General features: G+C 40.4%; 1 protein-coding gene across 2 annotated transcripts in view; it reads left to right on the top strand.

The window, feature by feature from the left end:
* Nucleotides 1–22,210, top strand: part of LOC106569767 (protein argonaute-3) — a 46,101-nt gene that overhangs the window by 7,792 nt on the left and 16,099 nt on the right. Inside the window, exons 2-11 of one of the 2 annotated variants that reach the window (XM_014141361.3) lie at nt 14,507–14,678; nt 14,882–15,002; nt 15,139–15,347; nt 15,691–15,827; nt 17,387–17,521; nt 17,883–17,970; nt 18,164–18,311; nt 18,558–18,677; nt 18,962–19,105; nt 19,603–19,736. In XM_014141361.3, coding sequence (XP_013996836.1) covers nt 14,507–14,678; nt 14,882–15,002; nt 15,139–15,347; nt 15,691–15,827; nt 17,387–17,521; nt 17,883–17,970; nt 18,164–18,311; nt 18,558–18,677; nt 18,962–19,105; nt 19,603–19,736 — 1,408 coding nt within the window. Of the gene's footprint in view, nt 1–14,506; nt 14,679–14,881; nt 15,003–15,138; nt 15,348–15,690; nt 15,828–17,386; nt 17,522–17,882; nt 17,971–18,163; nt 18,312–18,557; nt 18,678–18,961; nt 19,106–19,569; nt 19,737–22,210 lie in introns of both variants that reach the window. The other variant, XM_014141360.3, reaches the window with a different exon arrangement.

Raw genomic sequence — 22,210 nt, 5'->3', positions numbered from 1 at the left:
TTTTTTATAAAAATATATATGTATATATATATATATGTGTGTGTGTGTGTGTGTGTGTGTGTGTGTGTGTGTGTGTGTGTATATGACAATTACAACAATACTGAATGAACACTTATTTTAACTTAATATAATACATCAATAAAATCAATTTAGCCTCAAATAAATAATGAAACATGTTCAATTTGGTTTAAATAATGCAAAAACAAAGTGTTGGAGAAGAATGTAAAAGTGCAATATGTGCCATGTAAGAAAGCTAACGTTTAAGTGCTTTGCTCAGAACATGAGAACATATGAAAGTTGGTGGTTCCTTTTAACATGAGTCTTCAATATTCCCAGGTAAGAAGTTTTAGGTTGTAGTTATTATAGGACTATTTCTCTCTATACGATTTGTATTTAATTTACCTTTGACTATTGGATGTTCTTATAGGCACTTTAGTATTGCCAGTGTAACAGTATAGCTTCCGTCCCTCTCCTCGCTCCTACCTGGGCTCGAACCAGGAACACATCGACAACAGCCACCCTCGAAGCAGCATTACCCATGCAGAGCAAGGGGAACAACTACTCCAAGTCTCGAGTGACGTTTGAAACACTATTAGCGCGCACCCCGCTAACTAGCTAGCCATTTCACATTGGTTACACCAGCCTAATCTCGGGAGTTGATAGGCTTGAAGTCATAAACAGCGCAATGCGTTACGAAGAGCTGCTGGCAAAACGCACGAAAGTGCTGTTTGAATGAATGCTTACGAACCTGCTGGTGCCTACCACCGCTCAGTCAGATTGCTCTATCAAATCATAGACTTAATTATAACATAATAAACACACACAAATACGGGCCTTAGGTCATTAATATGGTCGAATCCGGAAACTATCATCTCGAAAAACAAAACATTTTTTCTTTCAGTGAAATACGGAACTGTTCCGTATTTTATCTAACGGGTGGCATCCCTAAGTCTAAATATTCCTGTTACATTGCACAACCTTCAATGTTATGTCAGAATTACGTAAAATTCTGGCTAATTTGTTCGCAACGAGCCAGGCGGCCCAAACTGTTGCATATACCCTGACTCTGCGTGCAATGAATGCAAGAGAACTGACATAATTTCATGTTAGCAGGCAATATTAACTAAATATGCAGATTTAAAAATGTATACTTGTGTATTGATTTTAAAGAAAGTCATTGATGTTCATGGTTAGGTACATTGGTGCAACGACAGTGCTTTTTTCGCAAATGCGCTTGTTAAATCATCACCCGTTTGTCGAAGTAGGCTGTGATTCGATGAGAAATTAACAGGCACCGCATCGATTATATGCAACGCAGGACACGTTAGATAAGTACACATGGTTGATGATATTACTAGTTTAACTAGTGATTATGTTAAGATTTGATAATTTTTTATAAGATAAGTTTAATGCTAGCTAGCAACTTACCTTGGCTTCTTGCTGCCCTCGCGTAACAGGTAGTCAGCCTGCCACGCAGGCTCCTCGTGAAGTACAATGTAAGGCAGGTGGTTAGAGCGTTGGACTAGTAACCGGAAGGTTGCAAAAACGAATCCCCCTGAACAAGGCAGTTAACCCCCGTTTCTAGGCCGTCATTGAAAATAAGAATGTGTTCTTAATCTCACGTGCCTAGTTAAATAGAGGTGTACAATTATTATTATTTTTTTTAATTGGCAAATCAGTGGCCAAAAATACCAATTACCGATTTGTTATGAAAACTCGAAATCGGCCCCAATTAATCGGCCATTCCGATTTAATCGGTCGACCTCTAATCCAGAGTAGTGATCGATTAATGATCTGTTGTCAGTAGAGTAGGCCTGGGCTATCGTCGCAGTGAAGATTTTGCTAATTTCTCCAGTCATATAAAGTGTAGTAGAATTGCATGAAATGTTTATCAAAGGACACATTTTTCCTGTGCAAAGGAAACATCTCTGATATAGCATATAAATCTATGTCACTATGTGCTTATTAATAATAGCCTAAATGATCAAAATCAAATTTACTCATAACATTTGGAATAGTAGGCTTAGATTTGTCTGTAAATGTGATGATGGAGGCATGCAATCCTTTTGTTATAAAGGTGCATTTTTATGCTGAGAAATAGCTTTCCCAAAACTTAACTCACGTGACACATTCTAATTGCTTGACTACAAGTGTCTACAGTAGCTAGCTAATTTTGGCTAACTTAGTGTTGTTGTTAACACCTGTTTAGCATAAAAGCTAAACTAAATCCAAAATCGATCAGACTTGACTTACCAGTGATGAAATTATCGTAGCAGACCCACTACTGACAGCTGTCTGGTTTCAAAAAGGTTTCTTCGCTTTTGACAGTTATTGAGTCAGCGCTTCTAGTGATAAGACTCCTTGAAAACCCCCACTTCTCCTTTATATGGTTCTTTTCACACCCCCACTTTTCCTGAGAGATGCACTCCACTAAGAGATGACATATCAGTAGGTGGCAGCATAGAGACCTGAGGGATGACTGCTCTGAGAGATGACATTGCAGCTGGACCCTATTGCATCAACCGGATGTTCAGGTTTTCAGGGGAAATGGAAAGAGAGCCTGTGACGTGACTTCCGCTTTTGGACATAAACAAGATGACACTCCATCTTAACTCCTTCTCCACATTTACTCGATTGGTTGAACAGTGTAGTAGAAAACCTCCTAAGACAGCGTTTTTGTTAGTTTTTTTTCTCTCTTCTCGTCAAGACCAGTACACTGAACATGCCCTCCAAGAGCCACCCATGGCTGCACCCCTGCCCAGCCATGAAAAATCCAGGAATTTATTTAAATTGAATGATTTCCTTATAAGAACTGTAACTCAGTAAATTATTTGAAATGATTGTTTTTTTAAGTATAGTTTCAGGGTTTTCATTTACGCCTGCTATGTTAGCTTAGCCGGTTGGTAAACGCCATGTGCACACCAGTCTCACTCGTTTTGCAGACGGTTGTCATAGGCAGGTGGAATGCCCATCAGGTGTGCCTCATCATCTGGAACCCGTGAGAGACTGGCTGGCTGTGTGTGTGGTTGGCTGTTTGGAGGTTGCCTGCCTGCCTTCCACACCATCTGGTGTCAGAAGTTATTGAATGGTGCTCACTGTAGCCTCGCCCAATAATCAGATCAGCCACAAAGTCAGTTAACTATAACCTATGGGCAGCTGCTTTGAGAGTAATGGTTGTTGGCATACTTTTGAGCTGTTAACATTGAAACCAACCATGATTGGAGATGGATATGATTTGTGCTGTCTGCTTTCTTAGCACTCATTCAACACAGTCTGGTGGATCGGCATGTTTTCCGAAGAACAGGATGTCTGCTTATAAGACTATGGGAATCAAGAGGCCATGTCATTAGGTTATTAGGGTCCACCTTATTCTATCAGTTTAACATCAAATCTTAAAGCTGCAACGTTTTGGGCGACCTGACCAAATTCGCATAGAAATGTGAGTTATAGTGCTGTCGTTCTCATCGAAAGCAAATCTAAGAAGCGGTAGATCTGTTCTATGTGTGCTATTTTTATACTTCCCATTCTTAAGTTTAATTTTTGTCTTTTTATTTACACCTTCAAACAGCTGAAAATACAGTATTTTTGGTTATGGAAAATATATTTCACAAATGTATTTCTCTACACTATAATTGCTTGTCTTGTAACAACTGAATTAGGCTATTAGAATTTTAGCAACCATGAAATGGTGGAGCGATATCTGCATAGTTCAACTTTAATCTGTATTTGGTGTCTTAATTGAGGCCTGGTAGATAAATTATGAATAGGTAAATAAAATTGCCTAGTTCCTCCAAAGGACACTGTTGTGTTTTTAGGGGGAAAAAATAATACATTTTGCACACACCAAATGACGTGTGTTAATGTGGCTTGAGAGAGGAGCCAAAGGTAGGATACAGCTGCCGATAGCTCTTGATCATGACTCTCAGTTCCATTACTTTACACGTAAGAGCCATTGGACAAAGGCGTCTTCTGTACAAGGGAGTTTTGTTAAGAGGCCCGACGCTCGGTCTGAACATTAACACGCATTGCTTGTGGTATGGTTTTGGATGCATAAGGACCTTTTATATCAGCAAGAATAAAATGACATAAAGGTTAACTTGATATACACCTTTCTAGGATTAGTGTTCCCACAGGGCCAAATCTCCATGTTACAGCAAGGGTGTACGGAAGACCGAGGGACCAGCTGTGCTCATTAGCTATCTAGCATGCTCTGAACACCTGTGGCCGCCAGAAGGTGTCACTGAAAAATACTGTTGGCTGCAACTGTGATAAAGCTGGTTAAACATTTGTGAAGTTATTTTGATGTGATATGAAAGTAAGCGGCTTTATGTTTCTAGAATCGTATTGCAATTGAGAATCGATCCACATGTGGATGGAATATTTGGCTGTTTTGGATGCCAGAGCCAGTCCACCAAAGTATTCACACCCCTTTTTTTCCCCCCACATATAGTTTTTACAGCCTGAATTTAAATGGATGAAATTAAAATGTTGTGTCACTGGCCTATGCACAATACTCCATAATGTCAAAGTGGAATTATGTTTGAAGACATTTTTTACAAATGTAAAAATGAAAAGCTAAAATGTCAATATATATTCAACCACTTTGTTATGGAAAGCCTAAATAAGTTTAGGAGTAAACATTTGATTAATGAGTCACATAATAAGTTGCATGGACTCACTCCGTGTGCAACAATAGTGTTTAACATGAACATTATAAGGTCCCTCAGTCGCAGTGAATTTCAAACACAGATTCAACCACAAAGACCAGGGAGGTTTTCCAATGCCTTGCAAAGAAGGGCACCTTGGTAGATGAGTCTTTTTTTTATTCTTTTTTTTTCTTTTTTTTAAAGCATACGTTGACTATCCCTTTGAGAATGGTGAAGTAATTAAGTATGCTGTTGGATGGTGCAGCAATACACCCAGTCACTACAAAGATACAGGCGTCCTCCTTAACTCGGTTGCCAGAAAGGACGGAGACCGCTCAGGGATTTCAACATGAGGCCAAATGGTGACTTTAAAACAGGAACAGAGTTTAGTGGCTATGATAGGAGAACTGAGGATGGATCAACAACATTGTAGTTATTCCACAATACTAACCTAAATGAAAGTGAAAAGAAGGAAGCCTGTACAGAAATTATATTCCAAAATATGCAACCTGTTTGCAATAAGGCACTAAAGTAAAACTGCAAATCCAACACATCACTGAGTACCACTCTTCATATTTTCAAGCATGGTGGTGGCTGCGTCATGTTATGGGTATGCTTGTCATCGGCAAGGACTAGGGAGTGTTTTTAGGATTTAAAAAAAACAGAATAGAGCTAAGTACAGGCGAAAACCTGGTTGTCTGCTTTCCAACAGACACTGGGAGACACATTCACTTTTTCAGCAGGACCATAACCTAAAACACAAAGCCAAATATACACTGGAGTTGCTTACCAAGACGACATTGAATGTTCCTGATTTGACTAGTTAGTTTAGTTTTGGCTTAAATCTTCTTGAAAATATATGGCAAGACTTAAATGGTTGTCTAGCATTGATCAACAATCAGCTTGACAGAGCTTGAAGAATTTTTGTAAATAATAATTTGCAAATATTATACAATCCAGGTGTGCAAAGCTCTTAGACTTACCCAGAAAGACTCGCAGCTGTAATCGTGATTCTAACATGTATTGATTGACTCAGGGGTGTGAATACTTAAGTAAATTTGATATTTCTGTATTTCATTTTCAATACATTTGAACACATTTCTAAAAACACCATGTTTTCACTTGCCATTATAGGGTATTGTATGTAAATGGGTGAGGAAAAAAATATATAAAATCTAATTTGAATTCAAGCTGTAACACAAAGTGGAATAAGTCAAGGGGTATGAATACTTTCTGAAGGCACTGTAAGGCCCTTGGAGCTAAAGGAGTAATGGTAGGCTCCTTCAGAGTACATCTTGGGCAAAGCTGCCGAGTGCCTGTACCTGGCTGAAAACAACTGGCAGACTCACTATGATGAAAGCCTACAGCTTTCACATGGTGTTTTATATGTGTAAGCCAACAGAGCCCAGGATCCAGAGCTCTGTGGGTAGACTTGTAGGCTAACTATAAAGGGAAGGGGAGGAGAAAGAAGAGGCAGTTAGCCGTCCACACCTCCATTGCTGCCCACTCTTGTACACTTCGTTGTTTCTTGGTAGGTTTAGGTTCAGTAGTTGTGCAGTCAGTGTATAAGTTAAGGTTTGAGCGTATAGGCTATTTCTGTTCCTGGCTGACACTATTCATTTTCCAACATACTATTAGACCATCTTCCTTTGATCTTTCCACAGGTAAGCTAAGCTAGACCCTTGATGAGATCGGTATGTGTTTTTGTCTGTTTTTCCTTTTTGTATGTAACATTTCAAATTACAATACAAACATAAGACATCACTACCTGTATTTTTTTCTGAATAAACATAAAATAGCATTAAAACTGAAAAAATGAAATATTTATTTTCAAAAGTTAAAGTTCCTTAAAGAAAATAACAAAAAAAGATGAAAAAAGGCCAGGGGTTACAGTTGTATAAACTTATGATAGAGTTGTAAGAATAGTGTTTTTTTTTTGTAATTGACTAATTCTGGAGATTTAATTAGATATTGGATTTCAAATATTTGTTTTTCTGTATATACAATTTACCAGCGAGAATTAAGAAATTAATGACTAATTCAGTGGTTTTGTTTTCATTTGAATAAAAACATTTTACATCTGTCATTGTAAATACACAGGTCTTATTGATTAAATAAAAATTGTAAATACTTGCTCCAAAATAACTTCAGAGTCACACACATAAAAGGTGTATAATAGTTTCTCCTTTATCACAGAAAAGGCTTATGTCCTCTAAATCCATGAATTTAAACAAGTTATTGCAAGGATATATTTTGTGCAGGATTTTAAAGTGAATTTCTTTTTACTTTATTTGACCTACAAAATGGGTGAGGGAGCAACCAAGCTTTCTTCCATTCAATTTCAGTAATATCCAGAATAATTTCCCTCTAGGAGATCTTGTTCTTGGAGTGAAAAAGTTATCTTATGAATGTATTACATTTCCTATCCAGCAGGGGGAAACCTTATAACAAGTTGTGCATCTATCATGACATGTTTGCCAAAACACAAATGAGATTTCATTAATTAAGTCCTGAAGATATTGCTTTCCATATAGAATAAAATTATTTTATAATGTATTGGGAAGTTATGTTTCTAAGAACTTTCTATAAGAGTATATTTCCTTCTTTTTCAAATAGTTTTTCCACAGAAGTGGCTTGTTTGGGGAGAAGTTGTGGACATAGTTTCCAGGCTAAAAGGGCTTGTTCATGAAATTTGGACAGTGACAGGTAATTTTGCTGGAGAATAATTGCACTTCCACAAAAATTGAAGACCACCCAATTTCATAAAATATGACAGGGAATGAAGTACCATATAGATTCCGATCTAAGCATACATCTTTTTATCCAGTTTACTTTAAAGGTATTGTTGATGTCAATGAAATCTAGTACTTCAAGCCCACCATCAGCTCTTTGGTTTGATATTACAAACTTCTTAAGTTTGCGTTTATTTTTCCATATAAAGTTTTTGTTGATATCCTTGCTGGTTTGATCAGCTACAAATAGGGATAGCAGGGTAGACAAAACGTGACAGACCCTCTTCTTTGGACAATAAAACCCTTCCAATAATAGAGGTCACTTTGGAGCCAGTTATTAAAGATGGATTTTTTTCTTTAATCTCTGAGAGAAATTGAGATGTTGATGGACAATATGGTTTTTCACCATGTACACCCCTAAATATTTCACATTATCTTTCACTGCAACATTCTCAACAGATTTGAGTAATTTGAGTCATGCAGGGACAATATTTCGCATTATTTAAGATCCAGACCAGAAGTAGAAGAGAATGATTTGATAATATTAAGTGCAAAAGCAACTTATCCTTGTCTTTTAGAAACAGCTGTATCGTCTGCTAATGTATCTTAATTTATTTTCAAAATATTGAAATTCCTTTTAATTCAGGGTTGTTTAAAATGTTAATAGATATAGTAATTCTACAACAAAAATAAGTGCTGAAATAGGGCAACCCTGCCGTACACTATGGTGAATATTAAATATTTTAGATGTGTTACGATTAATCATAATAGAACTATTAATATCTTTATAAAACATTGATAAGAGACAGTTAGTCCCGTTACCAAGTGTACAACAAATGTATTAGGAATTTGTGTTCAATTGTATCAAATACTTTAGAAAAGTCGAGGAATAAAATAATAGCCTCTGAGTCAACTGAATCAGCGTAATCAATCAAGTCTAAAACTAACCTAATGTTACAGCTGATGTGGCGACCTTTCATGAAACCAGTTTGGGTTTCATTAATAAGGTGGTTTAGGCCCATTAAGTCTATTAGTATATGCTAAAGTTATCCATTTCTAACCTGTATTTAATAATTTAATGGGTCTCCAATTACCTATGAAAGGGGGATCTTTATCAGGATTTGGTATTAAGGAAATAACCCCTTGTTTCATGGTAGTAATCATCTCACCCTTAGCTAGGCATTCTTGGAACATGTTGAATACTGGTCACTCTAAATGTTCCCAAAAGGGTAAATAAAATTCCACAGAAAAACCATCTGTTCCAGGTGCTTTGCCCTTCATAGATTTAAGAGCATCTCTAATCAATACAATCAAACTCCTCTTCACATATGGACTTGAACTCATCAGAAATCATTGGAACATGACCATGGACATGTTTTATAAAATGTTCACATTCAATCCCATTAAAATTTGATTTATACAGATTTTCATAGAAAGAATACACAAAGTTAGAGATTCTTTGGGTCTTTACACAAGGTATTGCCAATATTTAAGGGGCGGGAGGTAGCCTAGTGGTTAGAGCGTTGGACTTGTAACCGAAAGGTAGGTTGCGAGATCGAATCACCGAGCTGACAAGGTAAAAATTTGTCGTTCTGCCCCTGAACAAGGCAGTTAACCCACTAGTTAACCCACTAGGCCGTCATTGAAAATAAAAATGTGTTCTTAACTGACTTGCCTAGTTAAATAAAGGTAAAATAAAAATCAAGGCAGAAAGAGATTTTATCTTATAGTTCCTTTTTTTAAGAGCAAAAAATAGCTTGTGTTTTTCTCACCCTCCTCAACCCATTTTGCTCTAGATCTAATAAAGGCCCCTTTAGCTAAATAAATGTACATTTGATCTAGTTCTAATTGAGATGTATTCAAATCTGTTTCTTCTTCTGCTGAAAGGGTATCCTTTTTTCTAAGAAAACATTCAATTTATTCATAAGCTCATCTTTAAAACATTTTTGCTTCTTTAGTTCCTTACTGCGTGTAATGGCGTCTAGATCTTACCTTGAATTTTAATATTTCCCAGTTACTTCCATGCTTTGGTTCTAAATCATTTGAGTTAAACAAGTCTATGGTCAAGTTATTTATGCTCTTGTTAAAGACTGAATCATTTAGGAGTGAATTATTAAGTTTCCAGTATCCTCGAATGCCACTGGATTTTTCAGAACATTCTAACTTCAATGATATCATTTTATGATCAGTCACATGAGCATGTTTATGATTAACTTCTTGTACATACTGTAAAAGTGGGGGAGAAATGAAAAACAGATCAATTCTGGATCTGATTCGTCATTGACCTATTACACCAGGTGTATGATTTAAGTTCGTATTAAAGAAGCGTCATGTATTGATCACTGTCAGTTTACTGCAAAATTAGATGTCACTATTCTGAGATCTTTGAGCTATTCTAGGTGGAAATCTAAAGAGTTATCAGGTGTTTCATTAGTCTCCAGCTATTATAAGCCATGCATTTGTATACTTGTTTTGCAGCTCAGTAAGCTTATCAGCAAGATCCAAAAAGAAAGTCTGTTTTGAGGAGGAAGAGTTGTACCCATGTACAGTTGAAGTCGGAAGTTTACATACACCTTAGCCAAATGCATTTAAACTCAGTTTTTCACAATTGCTGATAGGTAATTTTGACTAGGATTAAATGTCTTAGGTCAGTTAGGATCACCACTTTATTTTAAGAATGTGAAATGTCAGAACAATAGTGAAGAGTGATTTATTTCAGCTTTTATTTCTTTCATCACATTCCCAGTGGGTCAGAAGTTTACGTACACTCAATTAGTATTTGGTTGCCTTTAAATTGTTTCACTTGGGTCAAACGTTGCGGGTAGCCTTCCACAACCTTCCCACAATAAGTTGGGTGAATTTTGGCCCATTCCTCCTGACAGAGCTGGTGTAACAGAGCTGGAGTCAGGTTTGTAGGCCTCCTTGCTCGCGCACACTTTTTCAGTTCTGCCAACAAGGTTTCTATAGGATTGAGGTCAGGGCTTTGTGATGGCCACTCCAATACCTTGACTTTGTTGTCCTTAAGCCATTTTGCCACAACTTTGGAAGTATGCTTGGGGTCATTGTCCATTTGGAAGACTCATTTGCGACAAAACTTTAACTTCCTGACTGATGTCTTGAGATGTTGGCTTCAATATATCCACAATTTTCCTTCATCACGATGCCATCTATTTTGTGAAATGCACCAGTCCTTCCTGCAGCAAAGCACCCCGACAACATAATACTGCCACCCCCGTGCTTCATAGTTGGAATGGTGTTCTTCGGCTTGCAAGCGTCCCCCTTTTCCCTCCAAACACAACGATGGGTGTTATGGCCAAACAGTTCTATTTTTGTTTCATCAGACCCGAGGACATTTCTCCAAAAAGTAAGATCTTTGTCCCCATGTGCAGTAAACCGTAGTCTGGCTTTTTCATGGCGGTTTTGGAGCAGTGGCTTCTTCCTTGCTGAGCGGCCTCTCAGGTTATGTCGATATAGGACTTGTTTTTACTGTGGATATAGATACCTTTGTACCTGTTTCCTCCAGCATCTTCACAAGGTCCTTTGCTGTTGTTCTGGGATTGATTTGCACTTTTGGCACCAAAGTACGTTCATCTCTAGGAGACAGAACGCATCTCCTTCCTGAGCGGTATGACGGCTGCGTGGTCCCATGGTGTTTATACTTGCGTACTATTGTTTGTACAGATGAACGTGGTACCTTCAGGCATTTGGAAATTGTTCCCAAGGATGAACCAGACTTGTGGACGTATACGATTATTTTTCTGAGGTCTTGGCTGATTTCTTTTCATTTTCCCATGATGTCAAGCAAAGAGACACTGAGTTTGAAGGTAGGCCTTGAAATACATCCACAGGTACACCTCCAATTGACTCAAATGATGTCAATTAGCCTATCAGAAGCTTCTAAAGTCATGACATAATTTTCTGGAATTTTCCAAGCTGTTTAAAAGCACAGTCAACTTAGTGTATGTAAACTTCTGACCTACTAGAATTGTGATACAGTAAATTATAAGTGAAATAATTTGTCTGCAAACAACTGTTGGAAAAATGACTTGTCATGCACAAACGACTTGCCAAAACTAAAGTTTGTTAACAAGAAATTTGTGGAGTGGTTGAAAAACGAGTTTTAATGACTCCAACCTAAGTGTATGTAAAGTTCCGACTTCAACTGTACATTACATATAATAAAACAAGCATTATCTAGTTTTGAGATTAATCTAACCCATCTCCCATCTTTGGACATATAAGACTCTGAAATATCACCTCTAAACTTATAAAGCAGTATCATAGTACCAGCTGAGTGGTTAGACCCGTGACTTTAAACAGTATTTCCCCATTGTGATTTCCAAAAACTAGAATCTGAATCACAATTCTCCTGTAGTAGAACGAAATCCGCATTAGTGTTTACAAAATAAAAAGTGATTTTCTTTTAATTATGTTTCGTAAACCCTTGGCATTAGAGAGACAATATTTAGTGCATTGAATTCAAAACGTTGCATAACCTGACAAAAATAAAATAAGACAAATACAGTTTAGTGAAAAGAATAACTAGTTGAACTAGTAAGCTAGGTAGCTAATAAGGAAACCTGAGCTTAGAGAAAGAACTGGTCTACCCTAAACCGAGGTAGTTATGATCAATATGATGAACCTGTATTCATTTACGAACCTGACGATATAAAACGGGGTGAATGTAAAAATGTCAGTCGACTTATTAACTCAGTCATTTAGCGAACTCTTAATGTTTTCACTTGACTTAGAAAGAATAGGACATCAATTTTAACTTAGTGTAGCTATATACCTGAGCAGTGTCTTCAAAACATTCAGCACTCTCATGACATTCACTTGATGTCCTGACAATCGATCTTCTTTCCATCGATAAATGCAAAAGGATCACTGAAAGATGCTCTCTTTTAGCTTTTTTTTTTAACCATTGGCCAAAGTTTTTCCATTGCAACAGCATCTCCTGGAGTGAGAGCCTCCTTGATGCATAGTTTATTCTCCACAAGAAACCTGGACTTCTTTCCATACGACATCTCTGTAGATTCATTGTTTTATTTTATTTACCTTTATTTAACTAAGCAAGTCAGTTAAGAACAAATTCTTATTTTCAATGACGACCTGGTGGGTTAACTGCCTGTTCAGGGGCAGAATGACAGATTTGTGCCTTGTCAGCTCGGGGATTCGATCTTGCAACCTTCCGGTTACTAGTCCAACGCTCTAACCATTAGGCTACCTGCCGCCCCACATTGTGAACCACATGATGGTTGTCTGCGGAGATCCATCATCTCTTCGCTTTCCCAGGCGGTGCACCACGTCGATGACATCCGGGAGCTTGTCTCGAATCCTGGGTACTACTTTCCTGAGGATGTCAATGGTAACGCTCCGTATGCTCTCCCAGTCCTCTTCTCGCATCCCATGCAGTTTCAGGTTCCATCTCCGGCTGTGGCGCTGGACTTCGATGATATTCTGTCGCATTTGGAGATTCACCTGTTGCAGTTTCTGTATTTCAGCTTCCATGGTCAAATTTTTTTCTCGCTTTGGGTTGACACCTGGTTGAGAAGTTGCTGCACAGTGGCTGAGGGAGACTATTGATTTGGAGGTAGTCTCTGTTTTTTTGTTTTTTTCAATGATGGCCAGTTTCTCAAAGATGGCTTTGAGAATGTCAGGGTTGGTAGAACCATTTTCGACTGCTCTGTATTTGGCTGGAGGGCTCTTACCCTGCGTAGGTGGCATTAGTGAGAATAAGGAGTATTTTGCCTTGAGTTCTGGAAAGTCTTCACGTGGGCTGCATGCTTCTGTCTCGCTGCTAGCATCTGAGGTGATAAGTATCTTTTCAGCCATGCCTTGCCCTTTTCGGTTTCTTCTGCCCATGTAGTCGTGTGATCACCGTGTTTTCCAATCACCTTGTTACTTCATATAGACAAGGGTCAGTTTACCCCCCAAAAAATATGAAATCCTCGAGTATTGATCATAATCTTCCTGGTTTACCGAGACCTACGTTCAAATACACCCGCTCAAAGTGGCGCCATCTTGGACTCCCTCCTCTTATTAGCATGGTCTGTGTTACCATGGAGATGTGGCAACAACATGGGTGATGTTGGCATGGAAACGACACATAGGAGCGAGTGATAAGACACTGGGGGATGCGCCATCACAGACAATCCCACTCTACTACACCGTGTTTCTGGGAGTAGGGCGAAGTTGCCCCTAAATGCTGATCTTGGGTAATTTCCCCCTTGAGGCCTAATGGTTAAGTTCAGGATTGGGGAAAGGCAAGCTTATCCTAGATCTGTACGTAGGGGAAAATTTATCCCGGAGCACTTTATTGCAGGGTCATTCTCTGACCCTGACACAGTGCTATGAACCAGGACAGCCTCACTTTTTAGTTTCCCCTTTAGACCTAGTCATCTTTTTTTTCAATTTGAGGTCATAGAGATCCTATAATAAATGTTCTACATGTAATTCTATGTTTAAGGTCTACAATATGTGAAGAACACATCCTATTTAACTCAGGCCAATAATACTGTTTATTATATTCTTCTTTACGCATGATTTTGATTTGATGTTTTCTGAGAGATGACTCATGACACTGAGTGGATGTCATGTCTTTTGTGTGGGTGTCAGAGTAGGTCGTTTACGGCTCGTCTGAGTGGTGGTAGTGTGTGGTTTTGTGACATGATTACCGGAGTAGTTTCTGACGAGGCTGTCGTGAAAGTGCTTTGGTAGAATTGGCGTAGTGTGTCTGGCACACCCCTACTCTACTCTCATCCAAAGCTTGTGTTTGTCAGTTAGGATAATTCAATGCCTTAACATGGTAAATGTCACCACAAAACTCTGTAGCCTTTAGTGTCAATAGCTCTGGGGAGGAAAAAAAACTAGGCTAATCATGACTCCTATTTCATCACCTCCTTATGTGGGATCCCACAATACCCTCACAGCCTTTTTATATCCCCCTTGAGCCCCCTGCCTTTCGCCACATTATCTACTACTTCCTATCTACAGTTTGATTTTGCTCTTGTTCTCACTCCGTCACACTCACTCTCTCTTGATCCCTTTCTTTCCTTCTCCTCCCCCACAACCTCTTTCATAAGTGTTTTTATATTGAGTACTGGCACCCTCTCTCTCTCCCTCTAGGAGATGTTGGGGCCCAGGCCCTGTTCTCAGTGCCACGGAGGCCTGGCTTTGGCACCATGGGGAAGCCTATCAAGCTACTGGCCAACTGCTTCCAGGTGGATATCCCCAAGATGGACGTCTACCTCTATGAAGTAGACATCAAGCCCGAGAAGTGCCCGCGTCGCGTCAACAGGTAAACAGCTGCCCGACGCGCTGGATCAAACCCACAAACCTATCATGTGTCAGCATCAATATTCTCAAACCAACACAAACTGGCAGCAGATCTTTCATGTGATCTCATGAACTGTACTCTGCATCACTTTACCCACTTAAAAGACCAGGGTTATGGAGCAGTGTTGGATAGTTGATATATTTGTCTCTCTGGTGCCCCTGTAGGGAGGTGGTGGACTCCATGGTGAAGCACTTCAAGGTGACCATCTTTGGGGACCGAAGGCCAGTCTACGATGGGAAGAGGAGCCTCTACACAGCCAACCCCCTACCAGTTGCCACAGCGGGGGTGAGTTGCGGGCGCGCACACAAGATACACATGATAACATTTCTAGTGTAATTTACAATGTTGAATGTCAGATGGGTGTGCTAGTGATACATTGAGTTGCCGTAGCTTGAGCTCATATATATATTTCTCTCCTCAGGTGGATCTGGATGTCACCCTGCCAGGGGAGGGGGGTAAGGATCGCCCCTTCAAAGTGTCCATCAAGTTTGTGTCGCTAGTCAGCTGGCACCTGCTGCACGAGGTCCTGATGGGGCGCACCATGCCTGAGCCCTTGGAGCTGGACAAGCCCATCAGCACCAACCCTGTACACGCTGTGGATGTGGTGCTGCGACACCTGCCTTCCATGAAGTGAGTGACTGCTGCCGCCCTAGTGGATAGCAATGGCATACAGATTTATCTATGGTCTGAGGGCCTAGGCGTGTCCACGTCCTGCAGAACTGCTATAAAAAGCTCTATGCTGTGTTTTTTTTTTTAGATGTGGAACAAGCTATTCTGTTTGGTGTGCAGTTTAAGAGTATATATGTATTTATATACCCTTATAGTCCTGAATATACTAGTAGTCTACAATGTATATATTATATATCTATAGTATAGATTATTTCGAAGCTATATCTTAAATAAAACATGATTAGTAGAGTAATTCAATTCATTTTCTGTCTGTGAAAGATGACCCTCTCTTTCTTCTCCCCAGGTACACCCCAGTGGGGCGCTCCTTCTTCTCCTCCCCAGAGGGTTACGACCACCCCCTGGGCGGGGGTAGGGAGGTGTGGTTCGGCTTCCACCAGTCGGTGCGGCCCGCCATGTGGAAGATGATGCTCAACATTGACGGTGAGGGCCTTTTCCCTTGATTGTAAGGAACATGGACAATGATTAAAAATATATATTCTTCACTGTTGGGAGGGACTTGTTTCCTTCCATGTTGTCTGGATGATGATGTAGTAGCTGTGTAGCGTCTGTCAGTCTGTGATGTCTCAATCAATCAAATGTATTTCTAAAGCCCTTTTTACATCAGCAGTTGTCACAAAGTGCTTATACAGAAACCAGATCTAAAACCCCAGCGAGCAAGCATTGCAGATGTAGAAGCACGGTGGCTAGGAAAAACACCCTAGAAAGGCAGGAACCTAGGAAGAAACCTAGAGAGGAACCAGGCTGTGAGGGGTGGAGATTATAGGAGTACATGGCCATTAAGTCCAGATCGTTCTTCAAGATGTTCATAGATGGCTAGCAGGGTCAAATAATAATCACAGTGGTTGTAGAGGGTGCAACAGGTCAGAACCGAAGGAGTAAATGTCAGTTGGCTTTTCATAGCTGAACATTCAGAGGTTGAGACAGCAGGACAACAGGTCAGGGTTCCATAACCGCAGGCAGAACAGCAGAAACTATTAGCAGCACGGGAACAGCCAGGAGTCATCAGGCCAGGTTGTCCTGAGGCATGGTCCTAGGGCTCAGTTCTTCCAGGAGAGGAGAGACACAGACACTGTCTTGATGGGGAAAACTGAGCTGACTACAATGACTTTGCCATGGGCAGACTCCACTAAGCTGGCAATGACTAGGGTTTTAAATTTGTCAGAGCTAATGGTGGGAGGCTTCGGCGGCTCAGACCCCGTAACTGGTGGAAGACAGACCTGAGAATGCTCGGGCTCTGACTCCAACTCGCTGCTTAGTGGGGAAAACTGGTTGAAAGTCGCTGTTTGCTGAATGAGCGACACCGGTTAAGCATGCCGACAGCATTTCTTTCCAGAAGCTGTGAAAAAAATGTCCGGCTGCGGGAACTGTGGGGGGGGATTTCACACTACTACCTGTACTTACTGATGGCACAGAATTGCCCTAGCCTAACGATTGCGTCTTGCAACTTGGCTATCCTCACCATAAGGCGATAGTTCTCCTGCATATTATGAGTAGGTCTATAGCGACTGCAATTTTAAGTCATTTTACTGAGCTTTTTCGGCTGGTGGAGGTCTTACAGATCCATGTCCAGATAAAGTGTCCGGGGCGGAAAACTTGGATGAAAAAAGTTGAGTGAGGACAAAACTAAGACGTTAGTAAATTTGTTAAATACAGAGTTTGATTTCATCGTTATTAAAAGTAAAATGTTTGGCTTCTGCCAAGTAGCAACAAACAGCACGGAGGCAGCGTGGAAGTGTCTGAGTTGCATCGTGTTGACTCAGTCATGTCTTTGATTAGTCCAATTGGTATAGAATTCAGCCTATCCCTCACATTTTTTCTTTGGTTGTAAGCTATCAGATTTGGGTTCCTTAGCTACATTGAAGTCCCTGATTTCGAATTGACCTATTCTAACTCTATTTGGATTTGGTTGTAGACTATCATAACTTGGATCCTTCCGCATTGAAGTAACTTATTTTAATTTGACCACTTCTCATCTATAGTATCAGCCACGGCGTTCTACAAGGCCCAGCCAGTGATCCAGTTCATGTGCGAGGTCCTGGACATCCACAACATAGATGAGCAGCCCCGGCCCCTCACTGACTCCCACAGGGTCAAGTTCACCAAAGAGATCAAAGGTATGCAGAGTGACGTCCCCACCACCCCAGGTTCAGGAATGCTAACACTGCTAGACTCCTTGCATCACTGTTGAACTCCAGGGCTAATGTTTTTGTCATTTTAACTTTGTTTTGGTTGTAAGGATATTGGTATTGCAACTCACTACTATTTCTGTATTGCTGAATTGTTTTACTACCTACCAAATTGTACACAGTAGACGACTGTCTGTAATACATGATTTCTGTAATCCATGATGACTTTCAATTGAACATACCACATGAGAATGTGTTTGCATTGGGCATTAGAAGCCCCTCAAACTATATAATTATAGTTGGATAGTTCTTCTCACACATATTCCCCTTCTTCCTTCGTTGTGTCCAGGTCTGAAGGTTGAAGTGACCCACTGTGGGACGATGCGGAGGAAGTACAGAGTGTGTAACGTGACTCGCCGTCCTGCCAGCCACCAGACGTGAGTACCTACACAGAGAGACAGGGATATGTGTAGTTTAACTCTGACGCATTCTCCATTGAGATTAAGTTTATTCCTGGAATAAAAAGCAATCTGTGTCCAGGAAGCCACCCCAAAGAGTTAAACATGAGAACTAGATGAGCACAAAGTCACAAAAACATCAACTCCATGTTTCTCCTCCTCGAACCCCCAGGTTCCCCCTGCAGCTGGAGAATGGTCAGACAGTGGAGCGCACGGTGGCCCAGTACTTCAGAGAGAAGTACAGCCTGCAGCTCAAGTACCCCCACCTCCCCTGCCTACAGGTGGGCCAGGAGCAGAAACACACTTACCTGCCCCTGGAGGTGAGTACTACTGGCTCTTTGTACTTTTAACCAATTATCAACCTCTTTGATTATGTGCATTATTGCTTTGTTTATGGGAGTTTGCTCTCAGCAGCCGTGATCTTAGTCAGCATAAGTAGAGCCCTGAGTTATTGTCTTTCATGTGGTCAGGATCAACTCAGGGACCTAAGCATAAAACTGTACCAGTTCTGCTCTCTCTACTGTATTAAATTACTTTAACTCACATTCCTATGTGTCTCCTTGCAGGTGTGCAACATAGTAGCTGGCCAGCGCTGTATTAAAAAACTCACTGATAACCAGACGTCCACCATGATCAAAGCCACGGCCCGCTCTGCCCCAGACCGACAGGAGGAGATCAGCAGGCTGGTGAGTACTGTCTATAGCACCCTCCAATGACTGGGAGGTATTGTGACTACTGAGTGACATGTCTTTATAATTAATCTTACTAATTAATATAGCACTTTTCCAGATACTCAAAGCACTTACATACTGTAGTAAGAGGGAAACTCATCTCATCCACCACCAATGTGATGCACCTGCTTAAGTTATCATCTCCTCCAAACTAATAATTTATTGTTTTGTTACTACCCCTCCCTCCATCCTACCCCTCTATCCTCCTCTTCTCTCATTTACTCCGACTCTGTATCCAGGTGCGGAGTGCGAACTATGAGGCGGACCCGTTCGTCCAGGAGTTTCAGTTCCGCGTGCGTGACGAGATGGCTCAGGTGACGGGCCGTGTGCTGCCGGCCCCTGGGCTGCAGTACGGCGGCAGGGCAAGCTTGGAACACTTCATGGTACCTACCCTTTAAATCATCATTCATCCGCATGTCTCTGTGATTTAGCTTCCCTGTCTGTCTCTTTCTTGCCCCTGGCTCTTTCATTTAGTCACTTTTGACATTTACGTCATTCAGCAGACGCTCTTATCCAGAGCAATTAGGGTTAAGTGTCTTGCTCAAGAGGACATAGAAAGATTTTTCACCTAGTCAGTTACTGGTCCAACGCTCTTAACTGCTAGGCTACCTGCCGCCAATTGTCAATCTCTACCACCCTCTCTCTTTCACCCACCTCTGTTTTTTGTCTCTGAAAATAATGATTACTACTTTACTTGTGTGAAGGCTATGACGAATGGCATGGCAATGTTTTTAGATTCATTAAATGACCATTTCGAAGAAAATACAAACAACATTTTCTCAATCTTTTAGAACCAATTGGTCTCTCCACCTTTCTGTCTATGTCTGTATGTGTGTGTGGGTGGCAGTCCCAGCAGATGAACCCTGCGGTGTCATTGCAGAACCGCACAGTGGCCACGCCCAGCCACGGCGTGTGGGACATGAGGGGCAAACAGTTCCACACCGGGGTGGAGATCAAGATGTGGGCCATCGCTTGCTTTGCCACACAGAGGCAGTGTCGTGAGGAGATCCTCAAGTGAGTGCTGTCTGTCTTATACATACATACATCATAAACACACACACAGGTCTCTTTTTCAACAGATAAATACTCAATCCAATGCAATAACATTATAATCAACAAAAATATAGCATTATTAGCATATCTATTATGTTATATCAAATTTCTTAGTTTCTTTTGGTTGGTTTCTGCAACACTAACAGTACCAGTCAAAAGTTTGGGCACACCTACTCATTCAAAGGTTTTTCTTTATTTTTACTATTTTCTACATTGTAGAATAATAGTGAAGACAAGCTATGAAATAACACACATGGAATCATGTAGTAACCAAAAAAGTGTTAAATAAAAATATATTTTAGATTCTTCAATGTAGCCACCCTTTGCCTTGATAACAGCTTTGCACACTCTTGGCATTCTCTCAACCAGCTTTGTGAGGAATGCTTTTCCAACCGTCTTGAAGGAGTTCCCACATATGGGGTGGCAGGTAGCCTAGTGTTAGAGCGTTGGACTAGTAACCGGAAGGTTGCAAGTTCGAGTCCCCGAGCTGACAAGGTAAAAATCTGTTGTTCTGCCCCTGAACAAGGCAGTTAACCCACTGTTCCTAGGCCGTCATTGAAAATAAGAATTTGTTCTTAACTGACTTGCCTAGTTAACCTGTTAGGGCTAGGGGGCAGTATTTGCACGTCTGGATAAAAAAAATGTACCCGATTTAATCTGGTTACTAATCCTACCCAGTAACTAGAATATGCATATACTTATTATATATGGATAGAAAACACTCTAAAGTTTCTAAAACTGTTTGAATGGTGTCTGTGAGTATAACAGAACTCATTTGGCAGGCAAAACCCTGAGACATTTTCTGACAGGAAGTGGATACCTGATGTGTTGTATTACCTTTAAACCTATCCCATTGAAAAACACAGGGGCTGAGGAATATTTTGGCACTTCCTATTGCTTCCACTAGATGTCACCAGCCTTTACAAAGTGTTTTGAGTCTTCTGGAGGGAGATCTGACCGAACAAGAGCCATGGAACGATGATGGCCCATTAGACACCTGGCGCGCGAGTTCATGTTGGGTACCCTCGTTCCAATACGTTATAAAAGAGTATGCATTCGTCCACCTTGAATATTATTCATGTTCTGGTTAAAAAAGGCCCTAATGATTTATGCTATACAACGTTTCACATGTTTGAACGAACGTAAATATATTTTTTCCCCTCGTTCATGACGAGAAGTCCGGCTGGCTTAGATCATGTGCTAACAAGACGGAGATTTTTGGACATAAATGATGAGCTTTTTTGAACAAAACTACATTCGTTATGGACCTGTGATACCTGGAAGTGACATCTGATGAAGAGAATCAAAGGTAATGGATTATTTACATAGTATTTTAGATTTTAGATCTCCCCAACATGACGTCTAGTCTGTATCGCAACGCGTATTTGTGATTTCCCAGTAAGGTTATTTTTAAATCTGGCAAGTTAATTGCGTTCAAGAGATGTAAATCTATAATTCTTTAAATGACAATATAATATTTTACCAATGTTTTCTAATTTTAATTATTTAATTTGTGGTGTTGACTTGACTGCCGGTTATTGGAGGGAAACAATTTCCTCAACATCAATGCCATAGTAAAACGCTGTTTTTGGATATAAATATGAACTTGATAGAACTAAAAATGCATGCATTGTCTAACATAATGTCCTAGGAGTGTCATCTGATGGAGATTGTAAAAGGTTAGTGCATCATTTTAGCTGGTTTTATGGTTTTGGTGACCCTGTCTTTGAATTGACAAAACATTACACACAACTCTTGTAAATGTACTGTCCTAACATACTCTAAATTTATGCTTTCGCCGTAAAACCTTTTTGAAATCGTAAAACGTGGTTAGATTAAGGAGATGTTTATCTTTCAAAGGGTGTAAAATAGTTGTATGTTTGAAAAATTTGAATTTTGACATTTATTTGGATTCAAATTTGCCGCTCTTGAAATGCACCTGCTGTTGATGGAGTGCACCACGGGGGGGACGCTAGCGTCCCACCTAGCCCATAGAGGTTAAATAAAGGTGTTTAAAAAATATGCTGAGCTTGTTGGCTGCTTATCCTTCACTCTGTAGTCCAACTCATCCCAAACTATCTCAATTGGGTTTGAGGTTGGGTGATTGTGGAGGCCAGGTCATCTGATGCAGCACTCCATCATCCAGATGGGATGGCATATCGCTGCAAAATGCTGTGGTAGCCATGCTGGTTAAGTGTGCCTTGAATTCTAAATAAATCACTGACAGTGTCACCAGCAAAGCACCATCACACCACCTCCTCTATTCTTCACGGTGGGAACCACACATACAGAGATCATCCGTTCGCCTACTCTACATCTCACAAAGACACGGCAGTTGGAACCAAAAATCTCAAATTTGGACTCATCAGATTTCCACCAGTCTAATGTCCTTTGCTCGTGTTTCTTGGCCCAAGCAAGTCTCTTCTTCTTATTGG

Source organism: Salmo salar, chromosome 14 (genome assembly GCF_965601325.2).
Source record: "Salmo salar chromosome 14, fSalSal1, whole genome shotgun sequence".
NCBI classification, from domain to species: Eukaryota; Metazoa; Chordata; class Actinopteri; order Salmoniformes; family Salmonidae; genus Salmo; species Salmo salar.
Note: the sequence above shows the minus strand (reverse complement) of the source record. Positions and strands in the feature narration are given on the sequence as shown.